The following is a 27,250-nucleotide window of genomic DNA, read 5'->3' as shown; positions in this document are numbered from 1 at the left end:
GCGTGCATAGGAGGTAAAGGAACAAAATTAAACAAAACATTATCTTCTGACCCTGACAATTTCATTGTGCAGTATTGATTCATTTCTGTGGGTGATTAAATGAAAGCCTAGAGCTCTTTATTTATTTCTAGTGGAACAATCATTGTCTGAACATCTAAGAACTTTGAAACCATGTAGGTATTAGAAATAACAATGCTGTAGATAAAAACTCAAGTCAAGTATTTGCCATTCGTGGTTAGGCTGATCAGGACAATGCTTCTCCTCAGACGTGTTATAAAACCTGATATTTATCTGCACTGTCATTGCTTCTGCATGGTTTAATGCTGAGAGGCTTTTAAGAAGTTTTGTTATGCTGACAGCATGTCTTTATTAATAATTATTGATGTTTTTATCTCGATAAAGGGCGTTTATTTTTTTCTTCTTCCTCTGTTCTCAATTTAGAAACTTCCTGTTCAGATTGGACCTCAGTAACATGTCACTCATACAGGTAGGAGCACTCTTTCTATCATTTGTGTTGTATTTTTTTCTTTTTTTTTCAAGGATTCACAAAGCTGGCCAAAATGTGACATTTTCTTATATCTGGAGTTTGGCTTTTCCAAAGTGGTTTTTTTTATCCGCTGTACAGCCAATTTCAAGTGTTTTGAACTTTTAGCTCCATCCAGTCATTTTTTATTAGGAGGATTTAAGGCTGAACATCTAAGATGTGAAGAAAGAAACCAAAGGCATAGATCACAGAGGAAGCACACACAGAGGTTTTGGCTGAAGTTCAGCTTCCCAGTATAACTAAAGTTTTACCTGTGACTGAAGTCTCAGTTTACTAAAATTCAGATTATTTCCTGAGAAATGCTTGAGGTTTTGATTTTGATGGTCAGAGCTTTGCTATTTTGCCATTTAGCAGTTGTCTGGAATCTGGACATTCTTGATAAATAATAAAACGTTTTTATGTAATGTGCCAGCAAATATTACACTCCCTCCTTTGCTAAACTGTTTTTTTTTTTTTTTTTTTTAAATGTCGTTTTGAATTTTGTGTTTCGGTAAGTTCAGTGTGTTTCTGTGAGATCAGGTTTTATCTAATATACAGACCGGCGTGTCAGTCATTTGTCTCATCTCATGAGTTTTGATGAGTTTAAATCATCAGAGTAGTATTTTGAGAGCTGCTCATCGCAGATTTACAGGAACTCTAGCCTGCTTTGATCAAGATAAAAAATGCTTTCCGACACCACAAGCTTTGATGTTTGAAAAAACAGACATTGCAAAGAATAATTTTTTTTTTTTATCCTTTCTTTAGTTACCTCTTCTTGGAGCTCAAAAACCTTTATCAAGTTTGTTATTCATTATTCATATTTCTAACTATAATTTTCGTGACCTTAATCAATATCAAACCCACAAATATTTCTTGTGAAAAATTAAGACAAATGTTGTTGAAGACACTACAAAAGATAACAAGTAGCTTTGTTTGTCCATTGCTTTTTTTTTTTTTTCAATTTTATTAAAACAAGAGCGCTCAGAGGGGCGGATTCACTAAGATCTGAAATAAAGGGTAATAAACCAGTTGCTTCCCACAATCCTTTAGTGACAGTTTCCTCACCTGTTGTGTGGAATTCACAAAGATTGCAGCAATGGTTAGTGCATGTGCAGAACTGGTGCAGACCGACCTTATTTAAATGAACGTTTTGTACGTGTTGTGTTGAACATGGAGGGTGAACATGAGTGCGCAGAAGCGAAAATAAAATTGTGAAGCAGCAGAATTGGAGGTGTTAGTAGAGGAAAAATAAAATGGATGAATTACAGTAGATAGATAGATATATATTCTTTATTCATCCTGCAGTGGAGAAATGTGCGTGGATGTGACTGTGAGTGACGGACGGGTGCATTAGTGCAGCTGATAGTGTGCGTGTGTGTGAGAGACAGTGACCCGTGGAGGAGAGATGTGCGCACGTCCAGCTTTTTTTTCGCTCTCTCTCTGACACACACACACACACACACACTGGAGCCTTTTTAATCTCCGCTGTGTTTTCTGTCCACAGTTACTGCAGCGATGATCTCTGCGTGTGTGTTTGCACCAACATCAGTTGTACTTTCTGGTACTAAAACAATCACACCAGATTTCATGAATCACATTGCTCCCCCTGCATACATTCATTTGCATTTCCTCCTCCCATATTTTTGCTCCCCATGGGAGATCCGCCTACTATGCACATTCATTAGAGGGAAATGCGCTAAATGGATTGAGGGCGCAGCGGCGGGGCACTGCTGATTCCCTGGGAATCCTTATTAGTGCGTGGAGTGACGTTTGCACACGTTTTATTACCACTAAACCTTTTCTAAAAGCGCAAACCTCTGCCACGCGCCAAATATCTTCAGATATGCACAGTTCTCTGGATCATTGATCCTGATCATAGTACCATGATTATTCACACTTTAAAGGCTTGTGAGAAATTTCTCAATCTGTATGTGATCCACACGTATGAACTTAAAAATAAAAAGAGAGAGAGCAAAACATACACATCAAGTGCAGCATTGTTGGAAAACTGCTGCTTGCTCTCCATCCTTCTCTGTGTGTACATAAATCACACACATTAAGGGGCGGACTCACTAAGATCTGAAATAAAGGGTGGTGAACCAGGTGCGCTCCTAAATCCTTTGGTGTTGTTTGCTCACCTGCTGTGGGGAATTCACTAACTTTGCAGCACAAATAGCTGTGTGTATAGACGTGGTTGAAATCGCGCTATTTAAATGAACATTTTGCTTGTTGAATGTGGTGAGGTGAGTGCACAGAAGCACAAAATTACATTTGAAGAAGTTTAATTGGAGGCTGGTGGACTTCTCCGTCTGCTGCACAAACATTTAATAATGTAGAAAACAAAATAAACAAAGAAAAATGTTTTTATTTTTTTGATATTTTAATATTATTTTTTTAATAACAACTTTAAAACCTAATGATATTTTTCCCCAGTCCATGAAAAACAGGCAGATTTGGACAGAAACCGTCCTATTGATCTGTTGATGCCATTGATCTGAGTTAATGCAGCAACAGAGTCTGTGAATCAGTCGATCTGCACCATTTGAAGATGATCTACTGAGCATCATCCAGCAGGTCTGAGCTCCCGAACAGCTCACGCACACTCTCATATGTGAATATTGTGCCATCGCTGTGTAAATTACACAGCTGAGCAGCTGATTCTGGCCTGATGCTCCTGTCATCAATGCGACATGAGAGTTTAACAGTCAAAACATGGAGAGAAAGACACAGGAGCTCATTGGAGCGGTGCTCTGGAGCGACATCCATAAATCTCCGCACACAGCATCCTCTCTGCACCGCAGCCACACCAGACTCCTGATACCTGTCCCCCATGTGATATGTTATTGACTTTAATGTTTCTTGTTTGGGATGTAACTGAAACTGAATTGCCCCTCGGGGACAAAGAAAGTTCTCTGAATCTGAATCTGTGTGTGTTTGCACCTGCCTGTGGGTTGTACTATTTTCAGCACATAAAACCGTCAGCTTAAACGGTTCCTGGTTTGATGAGATGCATTGCAGCCCCTGCATTAATTTATTTGCATTTCCTCCTCCCATTTTTTTGCTCCCCTTATGAGATCCGCCTACTTTACATATTCATCAGAGGGAAACGCGCTAAATGGATTGTGGGCGCATTATGACGTGCAGAACATGCGCAGTCCTGATTCTTTGGGGTTTTTACCCCTTTTTAGCACGTGGAGTCACGTTTGCACACATTTTATGCCTCTAAACCTTTAGTGAATTCGTCCCAAAGTATTTGAATATAATCGAGTGGAAACAGTTCTGCTGCACACATGGATCCACTCTGAATGCTGAGTGCTTTAGTCTTTAGTACAACAACGTTAGCGGCGAAGCCTTTAAAATACATTTCAGTCAAGGGGAAACATTCAGCAGGATTTTAAAATGTTGCTCAACAATCTTGAAAGATATTAGCTTTACATTTGAAAACTAACTTTTCAAATCAACTTATGTAAATAGATTGATGAGAATAATGTAAAAGTCAACAATATGGTGTTTTATAGTCAAAATCATTCTGCAGGCTGGATGCAAAGCTTTGACATGTTGGGTTTGGCCTGTGGGTCTAATGTTTGACACGTTTGTCATGTGTTGTACAACATTGCTTGAAGCGTCTTGGTTGGCAACATAAATCATCAAACTAGGAGACTTCTATCTATTTCTCAGGATCCAGTGAAAGTCTATGTACCTACTCTGATGTATCTGGTGTGTTTACATCATGAATTAACATGGGAACAGTAACTGTCTTTATGCTTTGCCACTTTCCCTCAGTGGGCACCATTCTGTGCAGCTTTCAGTTCAGTGGATCAGTGAACCGTGTCTGCCCATTAAGCTCCCACTCTTCTGGATTCAGACACTCTGGTGTCATATCTCAATAGATCTGATCTATCGATCTGTCTAAATCTGATCAAGTTTTTTTCTATATGATTTTTGGGTTAATTGTAAAACAGAATAAACTTGTTTTTGTAATAAATAAAAAGGAAGTTTCTGAAATCACCACATGAGCAGCCTCAGATGTTACTATTAATGCCTATTGGGTCATGAACACAACTTTATAGACATTTGACACCAGTGAAAACACAACCTTGTCATTAAAGTTCCAGCAGGTCTCTTGTAATTCCCCCCAAAATGACTCCTGATGGAGTGATTATGTGCTTACTCACAAGTTCATTGAGAGCATTGAGTGCTTCATTTGTTGGTGTACACGAAAGCTTGCTTGGTGTGTGTGCGTGTGTGTGCTAGCGTGTGTGAGTACGCTAACTGTGTGCCATCTGCAGTGTTTTTTATTTAGTGTATTTTTCTGTAATGTATGTTTTTTGGAGGCATTATGTGTATTTTTGTATCTTACTGTTGTCTTTTTGTGCATTTTTTGTATAATTATTGTTTTTCATTGCCATTGTAGAGTCTGGAGTCATTTTGTGTATTTTTGGAGCCTTTTTGTGTATTTTTTGTGTACTTTTTGTATTAATATTGTTTAGTTTTTTGTTTTATTTTACTAATTTAGTATATTTTATTATAAATACCTTATGTGTGGTGAGGGCGTTTTGAGGTGTGTGTGTGTGCGTGCATGCGTACACTGTGTGTCATCTGCAGTGTATTGTGTGTGTTTCGTGAAAGACTTGTGGTAATTTGAGTACTGTGTAACTTTGTTAATGTAGGCAGAGTTTACTTTGGTTGTGGAATTACTGCAAGGTTTCATCAGACGTTATGAATGACAGGCCGGAAAAATCTCCGTGAACTGATGTAATTTAAACCAGTGTATCCTTGTCAAACTGTCTTTGTGTAGCTCAGATCAGGCTTCATTTTCAGGTTTTACAACTGAGGATTTCTTCTGGTGGAAAAACTTGTGTGAAACCATTTTCATTCAATAATGTAATGTCATTAAACATAATTGTGTTTCTTGTAAGCACTTTGTAGACAGTGTAAAAACAACAACTAAGAAAAAAAAAATTTAATATAAAAACTAAAAATGTCAGAGAGGAATTTACCAACACTTAGGCAAATTAGGGACAGGAGTTGAATGAATGAATCAATACATTTGAGCTTTGGTTTCTATTGACCTCCAAATACTTCTCAGGTAAAACACAGTTTGTTTACCTCACAGTCACAATGGCAGAGATACGAAGACTGATAATAGGGAGGGAGGCATGAGCACTTTGGTAGTGTGAGGTTTTTCCTGCTCAGGTCCATCCAACATGTAACAGATACCTCTAATCATGTTCAAGTGCTGTAGTTTTATCCTTTTAGCAGGTTAGTCCTGTGCTTCTCTGGGGTCTGTGGCAACAGGGATCAATGAATGTGTAATTAATGAACTAAATTGCCTCTACATATAAAAGAATGCGTGCACCCTTCGTTCTTTGGTTATTTCGTTTCAAAACCAAATTAAAAAAAGAAAAAACAAATTTTTTTATTTCATTAATTTAAAACCAGAAACAGGAAAACGGAAAAACCAAACAAGCAGTGTTTTTTTGTTTTAAAATTAATTCTGGTCCGTTCGTGTGATATTTGGATATTTATGGGGAAACTAGGACGAGAGCTTCATGTTTTAATCTCACTGCAGAGAAGGACCGACAGACGGACTTTTACTCTATCTTGTATCACGTTGTCCACCTCACACCGATGGCAGAGGCGTAATTTGTGTGACGATGACGTTTTGTTAAAGAGTTATTGATGCTGGAAGTCCGAATTTGTGAATGTCTGTCAACTTTACTGAACAGTGTTATGGTCCACATAGTATCCAGATAATCTGATGACTGGGCGGATTTTTGCTCCCGGTCCGGACATAAAAAGAAGCAACGCAGAAGTCACATTACTGGTGAATTGAAACATTATTAATACATAAATAAATCAAAACCAAAAATTGGATGTTACGTAAAACATGCACATATGTGGAACCAGAGGTGGTGTAATGAATCTACTGGTGCTCCTTGTTTTTTGTGTGTAACACTTCTTCGGGCAAAATATAAACAATGTTTTCTTACAGCCTGATAACAGACACTTATTATTCTACAATCCTGAATAAAAACTGTAAAATCTTCAAACAATGGGTCAAGACAACATTAAACTACACGTACACCTAATGCACATGACGTTGAAATCTGATTCCCATTTAACAACAATGAGTTATTAAGGTGATGAAAGAACACACTTGTCAATGGGAATCCAACTTCATGACAAAACTGGCAGAATATATTTGACATAAATGTGGAGAATACTATAGACTCTAGTGGAACGGCAACAATGTAATTCAATTCAACTTCATTTATATGGTGCCAGTTACAGTAAGTTATCTGAAGCCTAGGTTCCCAAAGTGGGGTACGCAAATTGTCATGGGGTATGTGAATAGAAATTGAAAAAAAAAAACATTGATTAATGTACCCAAGTTTGTACTTTACATGACGTATAAATCATACATAAAGTATGTAAAGCGCCAACAATATCCAAGCAATGAGTGACATATCAGTCCCTGCAGGATTTTCTTTTTCAAATTTCATTAATTTTGAGACCTATTTTTATTTCATTTGGAGAAATTATGTTAAATAATTGTATAAAAATGTACTTCTTTGAACAATTTTAAATTTAAAATGACTGGAGTCATGGGAAAATTGCGATTCTCCAAATATTGTAGAATATACAACTGAATTATTTGGTAATCTGGACAATAAATTATTAATTTTTAACTTTCTCCTGCAGGCCGCATTTGATGGTCTAAAGGGCCAGATTTATGCTGTTGGTCTACGTTGTATATGATATTACATTATTATGTTTTTAAGTGTGCAGAAGTAGGGGGTACATGGCTTCATTGTCTGAAGGGACTGTGAAAAGTTTGGGCACCACTGATCTAAAAGATCGTCTTGTGGTCTGTATTTAGTGCCATGGCCTGTGAACAACAGTTATAGCCAATGGATGGGTGTGTGTAATGATCGTATACGAATGAGAGGAACGTTTCTTGTGTACTAACTTGCGTACTGTTGTGTATCCTATCTTGTTTGTTTATTGTGCAACATTAGTGATTAGAAGAACAAAAGCCTTCTCTGTTCTCCACCACCTTTCCACACACGATAAACCCCTGTGCTCTCTTTGACAAAGTCTCCTTTCACAGCAGCCATCCCCGAATGACATGATGTGTACGGCTGCCACCCGTGTGTCACTGTGGGCATCAGTGGGGCCTTTGTGTGCATGTCCTAGTCTGGTCTGAGAGGAGAAAAGTTGACTTATGAGGGTTCTCATTTGTTTTTGCTGGGCTTCTGTTGTTGTCTGTATCACTATGAAGCTCTTCTCTCTACCCTGACCATGGCTTCTGTCATTGTGCTGTCTTGCACATGAATGTAAACACTGAAAACACGTACTTTGGCTTTTGCTCATACATGAACTTGGTGTCCTTTTTATTGAGAGTGCTTAAATCAGTAAAATAGTTGGTTATTTAACTGCTTGGTAAAGCAGAAAATAGGTTTTGTAGCTGCTAGCGTGAAAAAAGCAATTTTTTTAGCCTCTATTCCATCAAGGAAACATGTTTTTTGTCAGGTTATATTATATTAGCAATGTGAGCAATAAGCAACTCCACAAGAGTCTGGCTGCAGACCTGCACTGTCATGACAGACCTGCACTGAGATGTCCCCTCCACTGTCGTGAAGCGTAGGTGGCGGTATACACCTAAAAGCTCTTTGCAACCCGCCATTAAATGAAAGAAAAAGAAGTAGAAGATGATAAACAAGAGGAGCGGAAGTGTTTTGTTTTTTTTGTTGTTGTTTTTGCATCAACGTGAAGTAGAGTGTGGAGTCGTAAGTGCCTACTTTTTGTCATTATTGAAACAACAGAAACAGTCTTTATTCGTTAAAATAATGTTGCATTTTCTGCTCTATATTGCCCTGTAACGTTATATTCATTGGAAAGAAATACATTTTGGAACTTTGGCTATTTCTTAGCGTTGTTATCATAGTATGGCTTGGTGACTTCTAGAGCAAACCAAATAGCTGTCAATTTTGCTCATTAAATGAGAAGAATTCAATTAATTAGTTAATTAATTAAATAAGAAAAGAAAAAAAAGCAGATTATAGAATAGCCTTAAAAGTGTTCATCTCGTGTCGTTTGTAAGCTCGCTTTTATTTTGAAAGGCCTCCGATCATTGCAGTGCAGACAGAAATCATAGTAACATTATACACATAAAACAAATTCCCAAGAAATAAGGTGTACCCGGTGACCATGAAAAACAGGAACAAGTGGGTCTTAAAATGGATGGAAATAAAGTGTATTCACATTGGAAGCAACTTCCAGCTACGTACTTCCCGGTGCATTCAATCGAGTTCTGTGGCGGTCTGCAGACATATAAATCATAGTAACATATACACATACAATAAATCCCCAAGAAATGAAGTATATCCACATAAGAAATGAAAACTATGTAATTTCTGGTTGCGGAAAACAAATCACGACATTGGAGGGGACATCTCAGTGCAGGTCTGCAGCCAGACACCTCTATATTTTTCACTCATCTCCATTTGTTCCAAAAACATAATATTTGAGGTTTATTTTCCCAAACTCGCCAGTTTTAGCCTCTGAAAAGTCACTTTCTGAGCAACTCTACACAAACTGGCTGATTTGCGTGTATGCATATTCATGAGTGGGCGTGTCTATAGACGGGACACTGACTTCCTCCTCCCCGCACGGCAACGTAGGACCAGAGGACGGTCCGCCCTCCTCCCACCTACTCCGTAGCCGAGCTCATGCTGCTTTATAAACACGAGACAGAGTGTGGGGGCAGGGCGTTCGCCGGTACATACATAGACTGTCGAAAATGCATACATGATGTTTAAAGCACAGAAAAGTCAATTTAACGTAACATGGGACTTTTAAACTCCAGATTTTCAGGATTATTCTGTTTTCCTCTTCAAAGATTAAATCATTTTAAAATTTATAGATGACCCATGTTCAGATGAGACTTGGCGTCATAATCGCCAGCTGGTTGCTTGTCTTTTAAAAAAATGCTGATGCTCTGTGTATTTTTCTACTGTTCTGAACCAGCTGTAACTGTTTGAGCAAAAGCAGCTCCTTGATGGAATGCTGTTTGTTTTAGTCCACCGTTTCTATCAAAACAACCCTGATATATGAAGGTTTCCGCAGTCTGGGTTTCATCCATTATGAGATCATCTCTGTTATTGACTTACCTGTCAGTGGTCATTCTGTTATTGTCATAAAGTCACAATTCCAGGATGAGAACAAATGATTGTAGAGATACATGTTTGAGTGTGTGATGGATCTAATCATTTGGTACCCAGACACTTTGCTACGCCTCACTGCATTAAAAGTGTTTTTGTCCTTGATTTCTTTTCTTTTTGATGCTTCTTCAGATTCACCTTGGCTTTAGCCTTTTTTTCTCTGTCGTTGTTACGTTTGTTGTGTCACAGTAAACCCAAAACAGGGGGGAGATGTTGTTGTTTAGCTGCACTTATCAAGTATTTTATTGATTCTGTGGTTGTTGAGGTTGTAACCAGGACAAACACAGCAGGGTGAAAAACGTCTGTTTACTCATGTTTTGAATATCTGATCTCAGCGACAGCTTTAGAAAACTGAAAGGAGTTCATTCAAAGAGACTCTTTTTGCTTCATTGTATACAAGCCGGCAGCTGAAGCACTTCTTCTTCCTCTTTTCTGTTCATTCACCTATATATGCGTGTGTATATATCTATATATATATATATATATATATATATATATATATATAGGTGAATGAAATATAGGGAATGAACAGAAAAAAATATATATATATTCCTATTGTTATGCAACATTGAAAGTGGTGTAATAAGCTGCTGTCCTATGACAATCTTGTGATTTACTGGGAAAGAAGGAATTACTTGCTCTCCCATGTAGAAATATTAAGTAATGGAAATAAAACAATAAAGCCATTTTTTGACTTTCCAACTGTGCACTTTATCGCAGCACATCTGATAATCTCTTAATGCATGCTAACGTGCACTGAAACAGTAGCTGGAGATCATTGCAGTTACGGCTGGGCGGTATACCCGGTTCATACCGAATATCGGTATGTATTTTAATTATGATATTAATTTTTAATATACTGTATCGCTGTACCAGTGTATTTGATTACACAACTTTTGGAACGCTACGCTACACCGCGATTCAGACTGGACCCTTTTTCAATGTTGCACTTCTAATTAGGAAGGTAAAGAGTAGAGCTGGTGTTAGTTGCAGTGTAAATCATACGTGTAAATGGATAAGAAAGACACAATTGTAAGCGCTGAAGCTGCATGTGAGCATAATGCTACGTTCACCCCGGATGTGTCACGAAATGTCCGTACGTCCAGATTACATACAAGTCAATGGAGTGATGTGTCCTAGATGCGAAATCATTCCTGTGCAGTGGTGCGGTATGATCCCCACGTCAAGTGCATTGGCCGTGCGAACACGCTCCCGATTTTATGCATATTTGCACATCTGCACATTCGCAAGAGTTGAAAATATAGAACTCTTGCGACTGTTTAGCATGACGAAAGCCAATCAGAGTATTTGTTGATGATGATGTCAGGCCGTCAACAAGGACACCGGCCTGTTCACCCATTCAACACTCACTGACAGGGAGACACGGTTAGCTTAGCATGTCGGCAGTTTGGCAGAAATACACAAAAAAAGAGAGCAAAGGATCGCAATTTGTAATTCCTATAATGTGGAAATAAGTCCTGGTGGAGCAGCAAACAAAACGCTGCCTTATTCACCATAAGAAACCACCACACCACTGAGTATGCAGCATTTAAAGAACTCAAGCTAATGCTAAAGCTAAGCTAGCCATTGGGCTGCTGTTGCAAATTTGTATTATTACTAGTGTGAAATTATTCTACAATATTCACCATCATGACAGTAAAATAGACCATCCTAAGTCAATCTACTGCAGTAATTTATCTCTCAACCAGTAGAAAATGCTGTGAACACTTGATTATGAATGAAAAAAAAAATACAGTCATATACCGTGAAACCGTTAGAATTTTGAAAAATACAGTGATATACATTTTTGGTCATATCACCCAGCCCTAATTGCAGTCTTATTATTAGCAAGTGTTAGTTTTTGCTTTTTTTTTTTTTTTTTTTACATTTGGTTCCTTGAAAATGCAGCAAACAAAACAAAGTTTAAACTTTTAACACCCAAGGTGAGGCTGTTTTTTAAGAGACCTTCAGTTTTATTGCTAAGTTAAAAAACGCAGCCTTAGATTTTTTGTGGTGACATTGACTGCCAGCGTCAAAGTTACCCATTACAGAAACCCAGCTGACCTGTGGAAATAGATCCGTCCCTACGGGATGCAATGCATGACCAGCTTTGCCTTAAAGTAAAGTTTGTCCATTGACAGCAGAGGAAAGTCATACTCTCTGAAAGTAGAAATAACTTGATGATTGATTGAAAAGCAAACCGTGGATGGTGGCCGACTCATAGTCTGACAACAATGATGCCTTTTTTGCTGTCCCATTCATGTGAATGGGAGAACTGGGCTTTTCTCATAGCTTGTAACCACACACCAGTGTGTAAGCCACCTCTTTCCCAGTCAGATTCCTCTTTATATGTTGCTTGTGTGCCATTACATGGGAATTTTGTGACTGCACGACACTAAAGCTAAGCGTTGTAGCAGAGACTGCTGATGCTAGGACTGTTCTGCTGAGGCACCATGGGACAACACCTGCCCTCACCATTTGTGGGCATGCAGGCGTAGAAAAATGATTGCGTGTGCAATCTTTGGAGAAGGAGAAAATGAATGAGGGGCGAACAGACAGATGAGAAAATCCAGGGACTAAGCAATGTCAGCGGTCAGAGGAGGGAAAGGAACGTAGTGTGAAAATAAACATTCAGTCCTGAGATGAAATGAGAAAGATGAGAGTGGATTTGTGAGAATATTTTAGCATTTTCAAAATATTTTTCCCAGAGATGTCTTTTTCTCCTCTCAGTGATGTGATGGAAAAATAACTTTCTGTCGTCTATTACGGGTTCAGGTACCGACATGTCCACTGAGAGCTGGCAAAGCCGTCAGAAGCACACTGTCCTTTTTCAGATTTTTTTTTTTTTTTTTTGCAGAGATAAAAACACTTTGATGGATTCAGTTTTGGTAGATAAAGAAGTAATAAAACATTTCACTGGAGAGAGTTGATGAAATGTCACCTGTCCAACAGACAAATGGTTCATACCCACTGACACTTTAGGTTTATAGTAACATTGCACACAGACAGGAATATTAAATGCTCAGATTTTATTCATTTTGATGTATTACATCAGTTTTCTCTGCTGCACTCACTATATTTGTTCAGCTCAGGTCTGGGCGAGCAACGTGTGTCACAAGGTACTTCAGGGTAAATAGAGTTTAATACACTCTGAATAGACCTGAAATTATTGTTTGAGATGAAGAAAAACATTTTCAAGTTTAAAATAGCCAAATATGCAAGCAATAATCAGTATTCAGATTATTATTTTGTTTCATCTGCTTTTTATTCTATGTAGGTTAATTTACTAATATGCATTTTAAAATGAAATAGGAAATTGCCTTATTATCAGATCATTCTTTATCTAATAAACATGTACCAACATAGAGCCAACTCAATCCTTTTCATCAAGCATCCTCATTCAAGCCTCTAATGTGGCCTGTGGGAGTGACGGTGTGAGCCGCCTTGGCTCAAGCACACTTAGACTTGTTAGTTTCCCTCTACTGAGCTAACACGAGCACAGTTCTGCACATGCAATGCAACTGCTAGACGTGTTTTCCACTGAAAAAAAAAAAAAAAAAAAAAAAGCCATGACTTTGATAGCTGAGATATTCATTTTAAGGATGAATAGGATTCAGGAACACCATGTGATCGTTTTATGGACTGCATTCTTCCAAGTACTTTGAGAAACATTAAGCGAGTCCTGAGTCTGATGAAAAGTTACAGCCCACAGTTTGACCTGAACGAGCCTAACCTGAAAGCATAACTCAAAATCATGTTAAAGCACCTTCATTAAAGTTACCATGACCTACTAGTTTTTTATTTTTATTTTGAAGGCTCAGGCCTTGTAGACAGTGTAGAAACCATAGACTGTAAGAAGAATAGACCAGAGCCGTATAGAGAGAGAGTTGCGACAACGGAAGTCCAAAATCCTTCACCATCACGTGATTCGTGTAAGAGTGAATGGCGGCCTATTCAAATCAGTTGACGTCACTGGAATTTTTGATAATTTAGCGTTAATAACTGCATTATTAACAACATTTTCAACATTGTTGGCCTATTTCAGACTTCTGTGTGCTTTCAATCTCACTTAGGTCTTCTAACTTCCTTTTCCTCCGCCATGATCATAATTAGCTGAGTTTATACATGATATTTACAGCTAGCAGAAACTCAAAGCTTCAAAAATTCAATCCATAAGTTACCTTTTTACTTAAGCTTGCTGTTTAGAAATCTTAAATATGCAGTATAAATTCATAGCAATATCACAAAAATAGGTCCCGTATTTTTCACCATCTCCATTTGTTCTAAGAACCCCAAAAAACATAGTATTTGAGGTTTATTTTCCCAAACTTGCCTGTTTTCCAGAGTTTTAGCCTCTGAAAAGTCACTTTCTGAGCAACTCTACACAAACAGGTTGATTTGCGTCCCACTTATGCATATTCATGAGTGGGCGTGTCTATAGATGACTTCCTCCTCCCCGCACGGTGACGTAGAGCTAGAGGACGGTCCGCCCTCCTCCCACCCACTTCGTAGCCGAGCTCATGTTGCTTTATAAACACGAGACAGAGCGTGGGGGCGGGTCGTTCGCCGGTACATACATAGACATAAAGGACGCGTAAAGGATGCTGAAATGCTCGCCTTTGTGGGCATGACTGTTTACATGTCAATCACGGCAGAGAGCTTCCTGGAGGTGTGGCTTCTCCAGCTCAGTGCTGCGTCAAATTCGTCATCAAAGTGGGAACGAGTCATCAAATTGGAGCGAGGTGTTTGGGCTCACCCTGCAGTAAGAAAGGAGCAAATCACCCTCTAACGATTGAGGGAATCAATGAAAAACACACTTTGGGCATGTGTATGAAGCCCTAATAGCACTTTATGTTGTTAAAAGCACAGAAAAGTTGATTTAGTGTAACAAGGGCCTTTTAATCTCCAGATTTTCAGGATTATTCTGTTTTCCTCTTCAAAGAATAAATCCTTTTAAAACCTATAGATGACCCATGCTCAGATGAGCCGTGGCGTCATAATCACTTAACATGGGCCCTTTAACATTACATTTATCATCCTAGCTCGTACTCCAAAAATCCATTTCTCATTTTTCACTCATCACTGTAAAATCATATGTCCTAAACTTATATTTAATTCATTATTTAATTTACTACAGCAAAAATGAATTAATTTTAAAAGTATTTTATTCTATTTATTTATTTAATTTTTATTTCAAACTTATTTTCTCTAATTCCACATCATGGCATTAATATAATTGAACTTTGAGGTTAACACTATGTGTTACTTTATCCAGTAACGTGAGCATATTCTTACCTGTTTTCTGCTACTTATACCTTCATGTACTAGTTTAGCGGGGGATAATCCACTAACATGCTCTAATGCACACGTTAATGAGTTCATATACGTTGATTATCACCCTACATTGTGTTCAAGTGCTCATTTTTCTGTGAAGTTTGTTTTAAATAGGTTATTTGAGGTTGAAAAATGGGATTTGACGTCATATATTACGATGATTGACAGCCGATGATTGGGCAGTACGCAAAATGGGCGGGGCGTGCTACTAGTGCTCCTCCTGCAGGACCCTACTGCGCGGACTCTGGCTCCAAATGACGCCCCTAAGCGCCGTATTTTGGCTTCAAGACTGTTGAGTGTGAACAGCTCCAGTGCACGCCCACTGGTAGAAACACATTACACTCCACTGCTTTATCATAACAATACAAGTGTTCATTGTTTCCCTGCTTATTTTATTTATATAGATTTTAAATCTGGTATCAAACTAAACAAACAGGATTGCCTTTCTTCTAAAATAAAATAGAAGTAATATTCAAATAAATGAAGAAAATAATGAAACACACACACACACCAGGGAATTTGAAATGAACAGATGCTCAGGCTTTGTTTACTTTGTAACACACTTGAGTACTTAAACTTTATTGCATTTGAGGACAGCTGTTCCCAAACCATTTTTAGCTCAAATTCAGTAATTCTCTGAGACCCAAGCATATTATTATTGATTTCTCATCTGCACTGATAGAAAAACCAACAATAGGAAAATTAATTTCCCAGACGTCCACTCATTTAATATGATGTAAATCTGCACCATTTTTTTTTCAGGATGCTTGGAGTTGAGACGGTATGTCTTCACTGGCCGTGGATTGTTGTTTTTAATGATAACACAGGTCTTCTTGTTCAGAGTTTGCAGAGAAGAAATTGGTCTTTTGTCTGTGAGATGATTCTCTGTAGACTGACATTGTGTCCGTGTCCATGATGTACCTTAAATCATCTAAAACAGGTTGAAATCTTTAATTATCTCTTGTGCAAGTTTAGAGATATTGGGAACATATATAAAAACTTAATCTGTTTTTGTAAGTTGTTTTAAAGCCAAAATGTTGTTTTACATAAGGAACAATATAAAAAAAACACATATCTGTTTGTTGCCTGTCTTAAGAAATGCAGTTTTCACCAGCTCAATCAATTTAAATTAAAAATACACACCCAAATGGACACGTAACAGGATTATCTGGCTGTCGTACACAAGACAACTGAAATAACCTCATATGGTTTTGCATACTCCTGTTTCAATTCCTCTTTTTTTCTCTGTGCTTCTTCTTCTTCAGCTCCTTCTTTTATTTTTCTGCACAGTAAAAAGCTCATTTTGGAGCCGGTGTTGAGTCTGATTGCACTCCACACACTACTCTGTGCAAGCAGCCCCGACCATCAGAGCTCTTTACTTCTCTGATGTGATGGTTGGCCTGATCTCCGCTGCAATCACAGCAGTGTAATAACGACAGTGGGAGGTGTGCATGTGAGTGTGCACAGCAGGATAAACAAAGAAGTGGGAGAGCAGGGGGAAAAAAGCCATTCACAACATTATTCAACGACACACACAGCTTTCTCTAAACATTTAGAATTTACCAGTTCTTTATTCTTTATTTTTGAAATATTTGAGCAATTTTATTTGAAGTGGTCATTCATATTCATGAAATTAAGTTTGAGTTTTTATGTACACATTTGGTAGTACTGTCAAGCAATTTTTTAATCGTGCATTTTTTGGCTAAAACTGTGTATTGTGTCGTAGCAATATAAATGGATTGTATAACTCTGTTGCAGTAAATGTATTGTGCTAAACAACAACAGAGGTTCAGTATTTGTTCAAAGTGCTTCCTTTAGAAGGACGCAGATACTGTATCTATTATTATTATTATTATTATTATTATTATTATTTTTCTCCTCGTAAATCTGAACTTGAATGAAACTAATTCATTTGTAGCCACTGTGGATTGAATGTGAGTGTGCCGAGTAGTTGTCAGTGTACCCCAGCCTAACGCCCATTGAAAGCTGGAAATAGGCACCAACAGACCTCCGCGACTCTGAAAAAAGGAACAAGCGAGTCAGCAAATGGATTAATGGATGGATGGATGGATTGTCAAACACGCTGTTATGCAGGAACACGGGGACAGAACTGACTGTGCAGTGCAGGGAACATGTTCAAAAGCTAGAAGTTTCCCTGCCGTCATCATATTTCCTCTACTATCTGTGACAAGTGTGTTCACTTTATTTTAAGTTTCAAGCAGCAGTGAAAAGCTCACCTCCAATGCTGCTAATGACTGAGACCATAGTTGAAACTTGCGTGTAAATAATCTTAAAAAAGACAGTGGTTATCCGTACGGTTGCCATATCAATGTACCGACATGCTATCCTTACGCAGCGCCCCTATTTGTAAATTAGTGCTGTACAGAGTTGTGGGGAAATTAATACAAGTGCAACATCATAATAGAATAATAAAACATTGGTGCATGTACATCATAGGAGCAGCATCATAAAAGGATAATAACATTTTTAAATCCAGTTAACTAAAAACAGTCTTCAACAGTTTCTTAAAAGTGTCCACACATTTAAGCTCCCTGAGAGACTGGTGCAGGTTATTCCAGAGTCTGGGGGCCACAGCCTGGAACGCCAGGTCTCCTCAGGTTTTAAATTTAGTTAGTGGGATCTTTAGGAGACCCTGACCTGAAGACCGAAGACTGCACCCTGAAGTGTAGGGGCACAATAAGTCTGAGATATATTGAGGGGCCATGAGCCCTGTAACGCTCGGAACGTAAGAACTAAGATTTTATAGTCTATTCGAAACTTGACTGGAAGCCAGTGCCAGTCGTTGGCCAGTTTAAGTCACGTGACTAAGACTAAACCTAACCCTCACCCTAAAAAATGTTGCAATATAGGGTTATAACCTAAACCTAACCCTAAGACGCTACGGACGTGTACTTCAGTAAACGTACCAATAGCACCAGGGGTTGTACGTACGGCAACCATACAAATAGACACTTTCATCTTAAAACTAGTCATCCTCAATATTTCCCATACCCTAATTTTTGTGCGTGCCAACACGATTTTTGATTTTGATTTCGAGATATGACTTTAAAACTCACGTATTTCAAGTTACTTTATGCATTTACAACTTATTAGAATATTTCATTCAGGCTTACAGTTAGGATTAGGGTAAGGTTTATGGTTAAGGTGATAAATCCCATTGGCATACATCGATTTGAAAATTAGTCAAAGGAGTAGAAACTAAAATTTGTGCCACCCGGTACGAAATAAACCGTGTCACGGAACACAAAAATATTGCGTGTCAAGCTGGAAAAAATGTGTTCCTTGCAGCAGAGGAAATCTTTATGTTGCCACACAAGAAAAATTACCACAAATTTGTCTTTGTCAAGTTCTTCTTCTTTCTTGGTTATTGGCGTGTTGCAACCTACTGTACATGTTTTATTTTAAAGGACACACTCCTGATGCTAGAATTTTACTTTGTCAGTCTATTTGACTGACAGTCATAATTCCATCATAATCTATTTTTAGCAGTCACTTAATTTCCTTTTTTTAAAATGATAATATCACATATAATTGCATTTAATTTTAATTTATCCTCAATTAATATTAAGTCCAAATAAGCTGAAGAGAGAAATCATACCGTGCCATCACACATCTACAAGCAGGTTAATGCATGTAACTGTTTTCTCCGCAGTGACTAAACAGACCAATGACTGTGGCCCCAGTAGCTACATATGAACCATGAAATTAAATGATTGCACTTGAAATTGGCGACTGCAGTGGCCTGAAAACAGTTTTACACGTTCCCCCTGGTTTGCATGGACTTCAGTTGCGTGCCAGCTTGTCCGTGATAAAACATCTGATGTGGGATAGCTGCAGAGGCTTTTCAAGGAGGACTTTTGCATTGGACAGACGACGTCTTAAGTTGTTCTGGAGGCTGAATCCAAGTGAAGTCATCAGACTAACCTGATCACTCAAGCTCTCCCTTTAGCGGGAGGAAATCCCCCAGTATAGCTTAATAATATGCTCACTCACACGAAGTGGTCAGAGGTGTAAATTACAAACTGTCAAAATGTCTCGTTTAAAAAAATAAAAATGGTTAATGACCAACATTTGGTTAACGCGACCCCTGGATGAGACATGGTTTTTTCTGCATCGGAGCATCTATTTACTGGTCTAATTATGTTTTTTATGCAATCAAATTGACAAACTTACGATACATGCATTGTCTTTTTCAACCCATATTTTACATATCTCGGCCTTAATTTGGAATAACAGAGTTTTGCAACAAAAAAAATGAAAAAACACTCTTTTTGTACTGTGTTGTAGTAAAAGAATTATTCCACACTTTCAGTTGTTCTCTTTTTCTTTTTGGTAAACTTAGGGGAAATGGTAAAACTAGAGAATCTATATTTTTTTCTCTTCTTCACCTAATTCTGTAGCTTCAAAGTAAATGTAAATTACAAAGGAAATACCTCTTTTATATAGATCTCTCCAGGGGAAATACGTTATTGATTTCTGTCCTGATGACATATTTGCATTTTACCAAAATGCTGGTGCTGAAAATCTCTTCCTGTTTTTCTTGTTCTGCACTTACCGTTGCTCTCAGTTATGTCTTGGCCTATTTGAAACACTTCGTTACAGATGTGCAGTTATCTTATAAGGTCAAAGCACCGAAAGCTTCAGCATTAGTCTTTGGAGGGAGGACGGTGTGGAATGTAGCTGTTGGTATCAGCTGCTCAGTTGGTACGAGGTCAAAGATTTACTGACTTGTCTTTTTACAGCCTGTTCCAGCAAGAGAACTGAAAGAGAAGGTAGGTCTGGTCTGTGCTATAGAAACACACAGTGGAGAAAGAACAAGGACGGGTTTTGCGTGGAGGAAATTACAAGAACAGGCTTCAAATATTGATCTAACTTTACATCCTGAAAAAGGAAAACGTGATTTACTTCCATCTTCGATCCTTTTTCATCACAAATCCATAGTGTGCACAAATGTATGTAGGAAAACCGACTGGCCCTTTGAGACAGGGCTGCCTTTGTGATTCACGCGTCGTGATTTGCAGCAGTACTCACTCACTGGCTCAGGACAGTGTCTGATACGATCAACATAATGAGCACCCCTGATGCCCGTGAATGTGAAAAAGTGAAGGTAGATAATAGGTTGGGGGAGGCAGGTCTTTGCGAGTCTATCAGATAATCCCTGCATAGATAGGACCGCTGCAATGTAGCGTTGGAATGTAAACCTCAGAAAACTGTCTGCATCTCAACAAATATGTCTCCATCATTCCATTTGCCTAAGCCAGCACTCCAGGATCCACCCTGTTTATTCTCTCTATCAGTTTATCCACCTTTGCACGCACTCCCCTCTCTAATCCCTCCCACTGGAAAAAAAATGTGTTCCTCGTGACATTTCTCCTCTTTGTATTTGCTCCTGATGTGGAACTGCTACAGGATTTTTTTTTTATCACGATGATAGCTCCAATGAATCTTTTTATTGCTGCTTTTCCTTTGTGTGAGATTGTCTCCTGGTGTGTGATTTCTATGCAAATATTTACTCTGAATATTATTGTATCTGACTGATTCACCACTACGTATAACAGAAAACATTCAAGCGATGCCAAATCTGCTCACTCATTTAAATAGATGTCTCTATTTGATTCTACTTTAATATTCTACTGCTAGACTTTTGAGGCTGAGGACTGGGTAGAACGTGCTGGCACACAGGTGACTGAAACACACTCTGAATTGTGCCCCACGGAGCATTGTTGGAGCACAGATAGAATTTATTTGTTTACGCTTTCTGCAAATTCCCAGGATAAAGCAATGGGACAATAATTGGTTTGATGATGTGTGAGAGAGGAACATGCTCAAGTAATGACATCCAGAATTCCAGTTTCCGCTGTAGAGTCATTCAAAGCTTGTTTAAGCTGATATCCAGACTTTCTGAAAGGACGTCTCAATGTCCCGCCCTCAACAGTTCCACTTCCTCCCCCTGCCTCTGCAATCTACTAGAAGCCACGCCTCTACTTTTCTGCATGCGCATCGCGGAACATACCAAGGTCGTATCGGGTCGCATTGATATAGGTCTATGGGTCAGGTAAGAGCCAAAATCATATTTACCTGTTTGCTGTTGTGACGTGCGGCCTTGTTTCCGTGCACAGTTCCACATTCACTTTGATTGACAGTCTCAAAAACAGGAAGTAGAAGCCTATTGGCTGGGTGCACTCGATGATCGTTTCCATTTGTCTATAGGATGAAGGAGGGACTTATATGCATTAATGTATATGAATGACCACCGGCAGTAGAACATAGTAAAAGACTAGTTAGGTTTTTTTTTTTTCTCGCATTTTAAAGAATCATACGTACATAAACATGGATTTCTCAGAAACTCGGGATATTAGCTTTACAGCTCTAACAATACAGATCCAAGAGTAAAGACAATATTTTGTGATGGTGGCCCAGTAAACAATGGTAGTGGGAGTGGTTGTCTGTCTGTGTGTTGCCCTGCGATGGTCTGGCGCTGTGTCCAGGGTGTACCCCCGCCTAGCACCTGATGACAGCTGGACACCACAACATTGGTACTAATGGGGGGATTCCAGGTTGAGGATTAAAAAAAAAACTTTGTCATGGACTGATTTTTAAGAAGGAAAGGAGGTGAACCATTGATACCTTGCTGTAGGGTGACATTCACAGGGCTTTAGATTAGTGGCAACATTTTTTATCTTTGTGTTTGTCACAGAAACCACTACGTAATAAAATTCTATGCATAAACAGGTGAGTAATCATATTTAATAATGTGTTATTCCCCTACCGGTATTATAAATGTAATGGATGAACCATTTCCAACTATAAATTCACTGAAGTGCTTAGCTTGGTCACAATAAATCAATGTAAATTATTTTTTGTGACGGTTAATATTTTGAGGATTTTTCAAATGCCAAGCCGAGGGTTTTCAAGTGCGGGCACGTTATGTTTAACGGTAGTTAACGGTCATGTGTTTCCATAGCACTTTTGCGATACATTTTAATATCGAAATATCTGTAACTCCTCCTCATAAAAGCATAAAAACTTATTTGCGATATTTCAGTGCTTTTTCAAAATGCAGGCGTTTCTATTACAAGTTCTTATTGCGCTATTTAGATTTTGTGCATTTCCAAGGGTAATGGAAATCCAGCTAGAGATAGAGATACACTGAGAACAGAGAAACACACAGACGTAAAGAGACATAGGTTGCTTCTGCTGGCCACCCGTTTGTCTATTTTGCTTGTGACTGTAACAACAATAAACCACATTTAAATTAATCTACTCTTGTCATCTGTCCTCGGACTGTTAATTAAAAGATCCGGGACGAAGGTAGAGAAAAAACCTTACACTAGTTGCCTCATTTTACTATTTTAAATATTTTTAAATTCTGTTCGATTGCTATTGACCTTAATTGACCAGTTGCACTATGGTCCTGTATTGAGCAGATGCTTGTTCAAGCTTAGCTGTTCTTGTTTAATCTTCACATCACACTGAGTGAGGCACCAGTAGTTGACTTTATGATCAGGGAATTTGTTATAGTAGTAGTATTGTAAATTCTAATCAATCATTGACCCTTTTTTATATTTTCATAAGCGCATTGAGATTATTTTGTTATAAATTCTATACAAATAAAGTTGAACTGAAATGATATTGAATAGATCTTTTTAATTGAAATGTTGTTACAATAATGCATGTCGGTGTTAATCTGATTACATAATTTAATTTAATTGTAACTAATGAGTTGCCACCACAGATGAACTAAGATAAACGCTGAACCCTAAACCAGGCCAAAGCCTTAACTGTACATGTTCTCTCTCTGTCTACTGCTTCAAGCCAAACATGCGTATCTTAGTCTAAGTGGAACTTATCAGTCCTGATTGGACTCCAGGTACAAGAGCGCCTGTGACCTGCCTGGTTGGCACCTTGTCCTTCTGTCGTTTGATGAAATATTTCTTGGCTTAGAGGTAAAATAGTGAAGAAAAGTATTTCTCTTCAAAGTTTTCCAGATGCCAGAATGTCACCTCTATTTTAGTGTCATCATTTTCCTAGTGGGAGACTTGCTTTTTGTGTCCCCACCTCCTGTGTTCAGAGCCTGGGATTTGTCCTCAATGCAGTGTTTGTGTTTGTCGTCAGTCGATTTCCAACAGTAGGCTGAGGATGACAGCCCTATGGTGATCACCTTGCTGTGTGACTTCATGGTCGATCTCTTCAGTTACAGGCAGTGATCAGAGTGCCTTTTTCTTTTCTTCTGCTAACCTGTTATTGTAATAATTTTCCAACATTCTTAAACATTAACAAATATCTCATATAAATGTAAATAATGCTTTACAATAGGGGTGGGAAATTGGAGGGTATCTCACCACACAATATGATACATAGACAATCAAACAGTGATGCATTGCAGTATCTGTCTCATAGGTGAAAAGAAAAAAAAAGTCACTACAGAGTGCAGAATTTATCAGTTTATTTACTGCAATTTTGTTTCATCCATCCATCCATCCATTTTCAGACCCGCTTGCTCCTGTTTTTTCAGGGTAGCGGGGGTCTACCGGTGCCTATCTCCGGCTCACACTGGGCGCTAGGCGGGGTTACACCTTGAATAGGGCGCCAGTCCATCACAGGGCAACAATCAACCATAACAGTCATGTTTTTGGATAGTGGGAGGAAGCCGGAGTACCTGGAGGAAACCCACGCAGCATGGGGAGAACATGCAAACTCCACACAGATTGACCAATTTAGTTTCTGTTTCACAGAATTTAAAAGACTGAAATGAAGGACTGACGACAGTCATAATTACACATTATATTAACTTGATTAAAATTGTATTTTAAGGTCATGATTTAAATGATTGAAAAACTTTAAAACATTACAATTTCACACTTGTTTTTTTGGGGCAGGCTGCGTCCTCTGAGGCTAAACTAAACTAAGCAATTACATTTTGATAATATCAACTGCAGGTTTGTCAAATGCCATTAGGACTGCAGTGTGTTCATATAACAGCATAAATAATTGTTCTCTGCTTTTGAATAGCTGTACAAATTGTAGAAATATTCCATGCTCTGAACAAAACAGCAATGCCATTTAGGATTCTGAGATGTGAGATGTCTATATTTACAGCTGGGAACCACGGGTGTGTTTTTCTCAGTGTGCACAGTGTCCCAGTAGACGCTCACAAGAGCACAGCTGATCTGTAAAGTCAACACGCCGGTCACTGTCGTGGCACATTGGTTTGTACAGGAAACATCTTGTAAAAGCTCCCACAGCAGCACAGATGTTAAGAAAACACATCAGAAGCAAAAGAATGAGCGTCTGTTGTTTTACGTGTCGTACGGATGTTTGAAGGTTATTCAGAAGAGGAAGATACACATTGGGCCCTACTGGAAACACTCTGACCTTTTCTCACAAAGGTACTATGAGAGTGACGTGGGAAGCGCGGCTCGTACGGAGCATGGTTGTGGTTTCTCATCAACATTATTCACATCACATCCAGCTGCGGTCCTTGGTGTTGCTCAAGGACAGACTGGACTGGTAGAGAAAAGCAGTGGATCAGAATGAATGAAAGGCCATTGGATGAACATTAACCTAACCCTGTGAGATATTCATAGCCTTGTTTCACTCACAGTATCAAACTCCTCTCCTTGCATGCTGCCTGATGAGTTCAGGCTGATTTCATTTACACTCTTCATTAATTTCTGTGCTGCAGTTTGGCCATAGATTTAATAACTGATGCAGTCTTTGTCAGAATAAAGGGATGATCTGCGAGAGCAAGTAATGGGGCTGCTTGTTCATCTTGTAAAGGGCTGTGATGGATGACTCGTAATAGCATGCAGAACATGTTTGTATTGGCACAAAGGGTTTTTGCTACGGGAAGTAATAAGCTGGAGATAAACCAATAAGCCATAAGATTGTCTTCACTGGACAAATTTGGTGACAAACAATGATCATCTTGAATATTACCTCAAAGAATATTAAAGCTGATATCTGGAGTTTCTGATAAATGTATGTTTATGTATGATTCTTTTGAAATGAGAAAAAAATACCTAACTAGTCATTTACTATGGTCTACTGCCGGTGGTTGACTTCCTGTTTTTGAGTCTGTCAATCAAAGTGAATGTGGAACTGTGCACGGAAACAAGGCCGCGCGTCACAACAGCAAACAGGTAAATATGATTTGGCTCTTACCTGACCCATAGACCTATATCAATGCGACCCGATACAACCTTGTTATGTTCCGTGATGCCTGTGCAGAAAAGAAGAGGCATGGCTTTTGTTAGAAGTGGAGCTGTTGAGGGCGGGACATCGAGGCGTCCTCTCAGAAACTGCGGATATCAGCTTTAACACTAGAAGTCCCACAGAGGTGTCAAATGAACTTTTTACCTATAAAACCCAGAGAGGTGTCATTTGACCCAAAGAGAACACAAAAATTATTTATTTTTAATGACAGTGTGGTGTGAGAAATGTGCAAAAGAACAACTGTGATTTGTTTTCAATGGTTTTTATTTGTGTAAAAAAAAAAAAATAAATAAATAAAAATAATGATAATAACAAAGCAACTGTGCACATATTTAGAAGAATCTCCTTCATCCTCTTATTGAGACTCGTGACATACTTGGCACTGCCACGGTATCTCTCTCCTACATTTGCCACATGTGTATTTGTGGCAATGAACACATCGCACAGTTGCGCTATTGCTCTTGCAGCAATGGTTGATCTGACACTTAGCCCTTTTCCCAGGACCAGGTGTAGGCGGTTGTTGTTGGCGCCGTTGCTCTTTGAGTGCCTTCTTTTCACTCACATGAGAGTTAGCCAACTCTCTTGCTAGCTGAACCAGGAAGTCCACCCGTCTCTCCTGCACCCCGGTGCATGCTTGATAAAGCAGATGTGCATTGAGTGCCACCATGTCGATCATGTTGTAGAACACGGCGACTGGCCATCGCCGTGTTCCTGTGCGCACACTGTACTCCCGCACCATCTGGTCCATCACATCCACTCCGCACTTTGTGGTGTTGTATTGGGTGATGGTGTTTGGCTTCCTTTTGATGGTTTCCTCAGTCTCAACCACGCTGTGCATGCTGCTGAGAATGTAGACGGTCTTTTTTCGTTTGGGCGCATACACCGTCAGCGTGGCACCAGTGGTGGAAAACACCTAAAAAAGAAGAAATTGTTGTTATTATAGCGGTTTTAAACACAATGACACACTCAGAGGTGTTGATGGAATAAAAAGACCAACAACATACCTGAGTGGTGAATTCCTTGCGGTCCATCTTTCTAGTTGACTGAGGAATTTCCCGGCGAATCTTGTTGACTGTCCCGAGGATGGTGGTTTTCCGGCTGAGCAGTCGTCGTGCAAGTGTCAGTGATGTAAAGAAATTGTCCGTGGTGACCGTCCTGCCTTTGTCCATAAATGGTTCCATCAGCTTCATCACCACACTCTCAGAAAGTCTCTCCTCACTGGGACGACTGGGGTCCTTTCCAAGATATGGGAGGACATTGCAGATGTACTTTGTTTTCAAATCACAAGCCACCCAAAACTTTATGCCAAATTTGTCGGGTTTTGTTGCAATGTACTGCAGGAAACAGCAGCGAGTCTTCGATGGGAAAAGCTGTTCATCAATTGTGATGTGTCGACCAGGGTTGTAGCATGTGATGCAGTTGGTAACAAACGATCCCCACACATCCGAAATTGCAGCAAACTTATCTGTCTGCACTCGCTCACTGCGCGTAAACATGTCATCAAATCGTAGGTGACGCATGATGTCTTGGAAACGGTTTCGTGACATAATTCCAGTGATAAGTGGGTTTCCCAGGCATGCTGACCAGCTGTCATGCAGAGATGGAACCTTGGTCACCCCCCTCAAAATAATAACAGAAATAAATGCCATTAGTTCATGGAGGATCATGAACCAGTCCGTCTGCTCCGTTTGCCGTGCATGCTGAATAGTCCATTCTTGAATGGTACGGAGCATGCCAACAGTAATGAAACAGAGGAAGCTCTGAAGGCGACTCCTGATTCTTCTTCTGGCCTTTGCTGTTGGCTCTCCATCTGCAGCGTACGGTTCCATTGGAGTGAAACGGAGAATTGTACCCACATGTTCTTCATGCCACACTGTGCCCTCTTTCGCCGTCTCTGTGGGCTCACTCTCCAACCGAGCTCTCTTTTCCA

The 27,250-nt window shown here is 39.1% G+C and overlaps 1 protein-coding gene across 8 annotated transcripts in view; it reads left to right on the top strand.

Annotated features, from left to right (window-relative positions):
• The window catches only part of sema5ba (sema domain, seven thrombospondin repeats (type 1 and type 1-like), transmembrane domain (TM) and short cytoplasmic domain, (semaphorin) 5Ba), a 239,119-nt gene that overhangs the window by 113,855 nt on the left and 98,014 nt on the right, over positions 1 to 27,250 (top strand). For all 8 annotated transcript variants that reach the window (XR_003672616.1, XM_028435492.1, XM_028435496.1 and 5 more), the window contains one exon: positions 442 to 487. Coding sequence is in view for 7 of the 8 variants with exons in the window: in XM_028435492.1 (XP_028291293.1) it covers positions 442 to 487 (46 nt within the window). In the remaining variant the exon portion in view is untranslated. The remainder of the gene's footprint in view (positions 1 to 441; positions 488 to 27,250) is intronic.

The sequence above is a fragment of the Gouania willdenowi genome, chromosome 21 (genome assembly GCF_900634775.1).
Source record: "Gouania willdenowi chromosome 21, fGouWil2.1, whole genome shotgun sequence".
Classification (NCBI taxonomy): domain Eukaryota; kingdom Metazoa; phylum Chordata; class Actinopteri; order Blenniiformes; family Gobiesocidae; genus Gouania; species Gouania willdenowi.
This window is presented reverse-complemented; position numbering and strand designations above follow the sequence as displayed.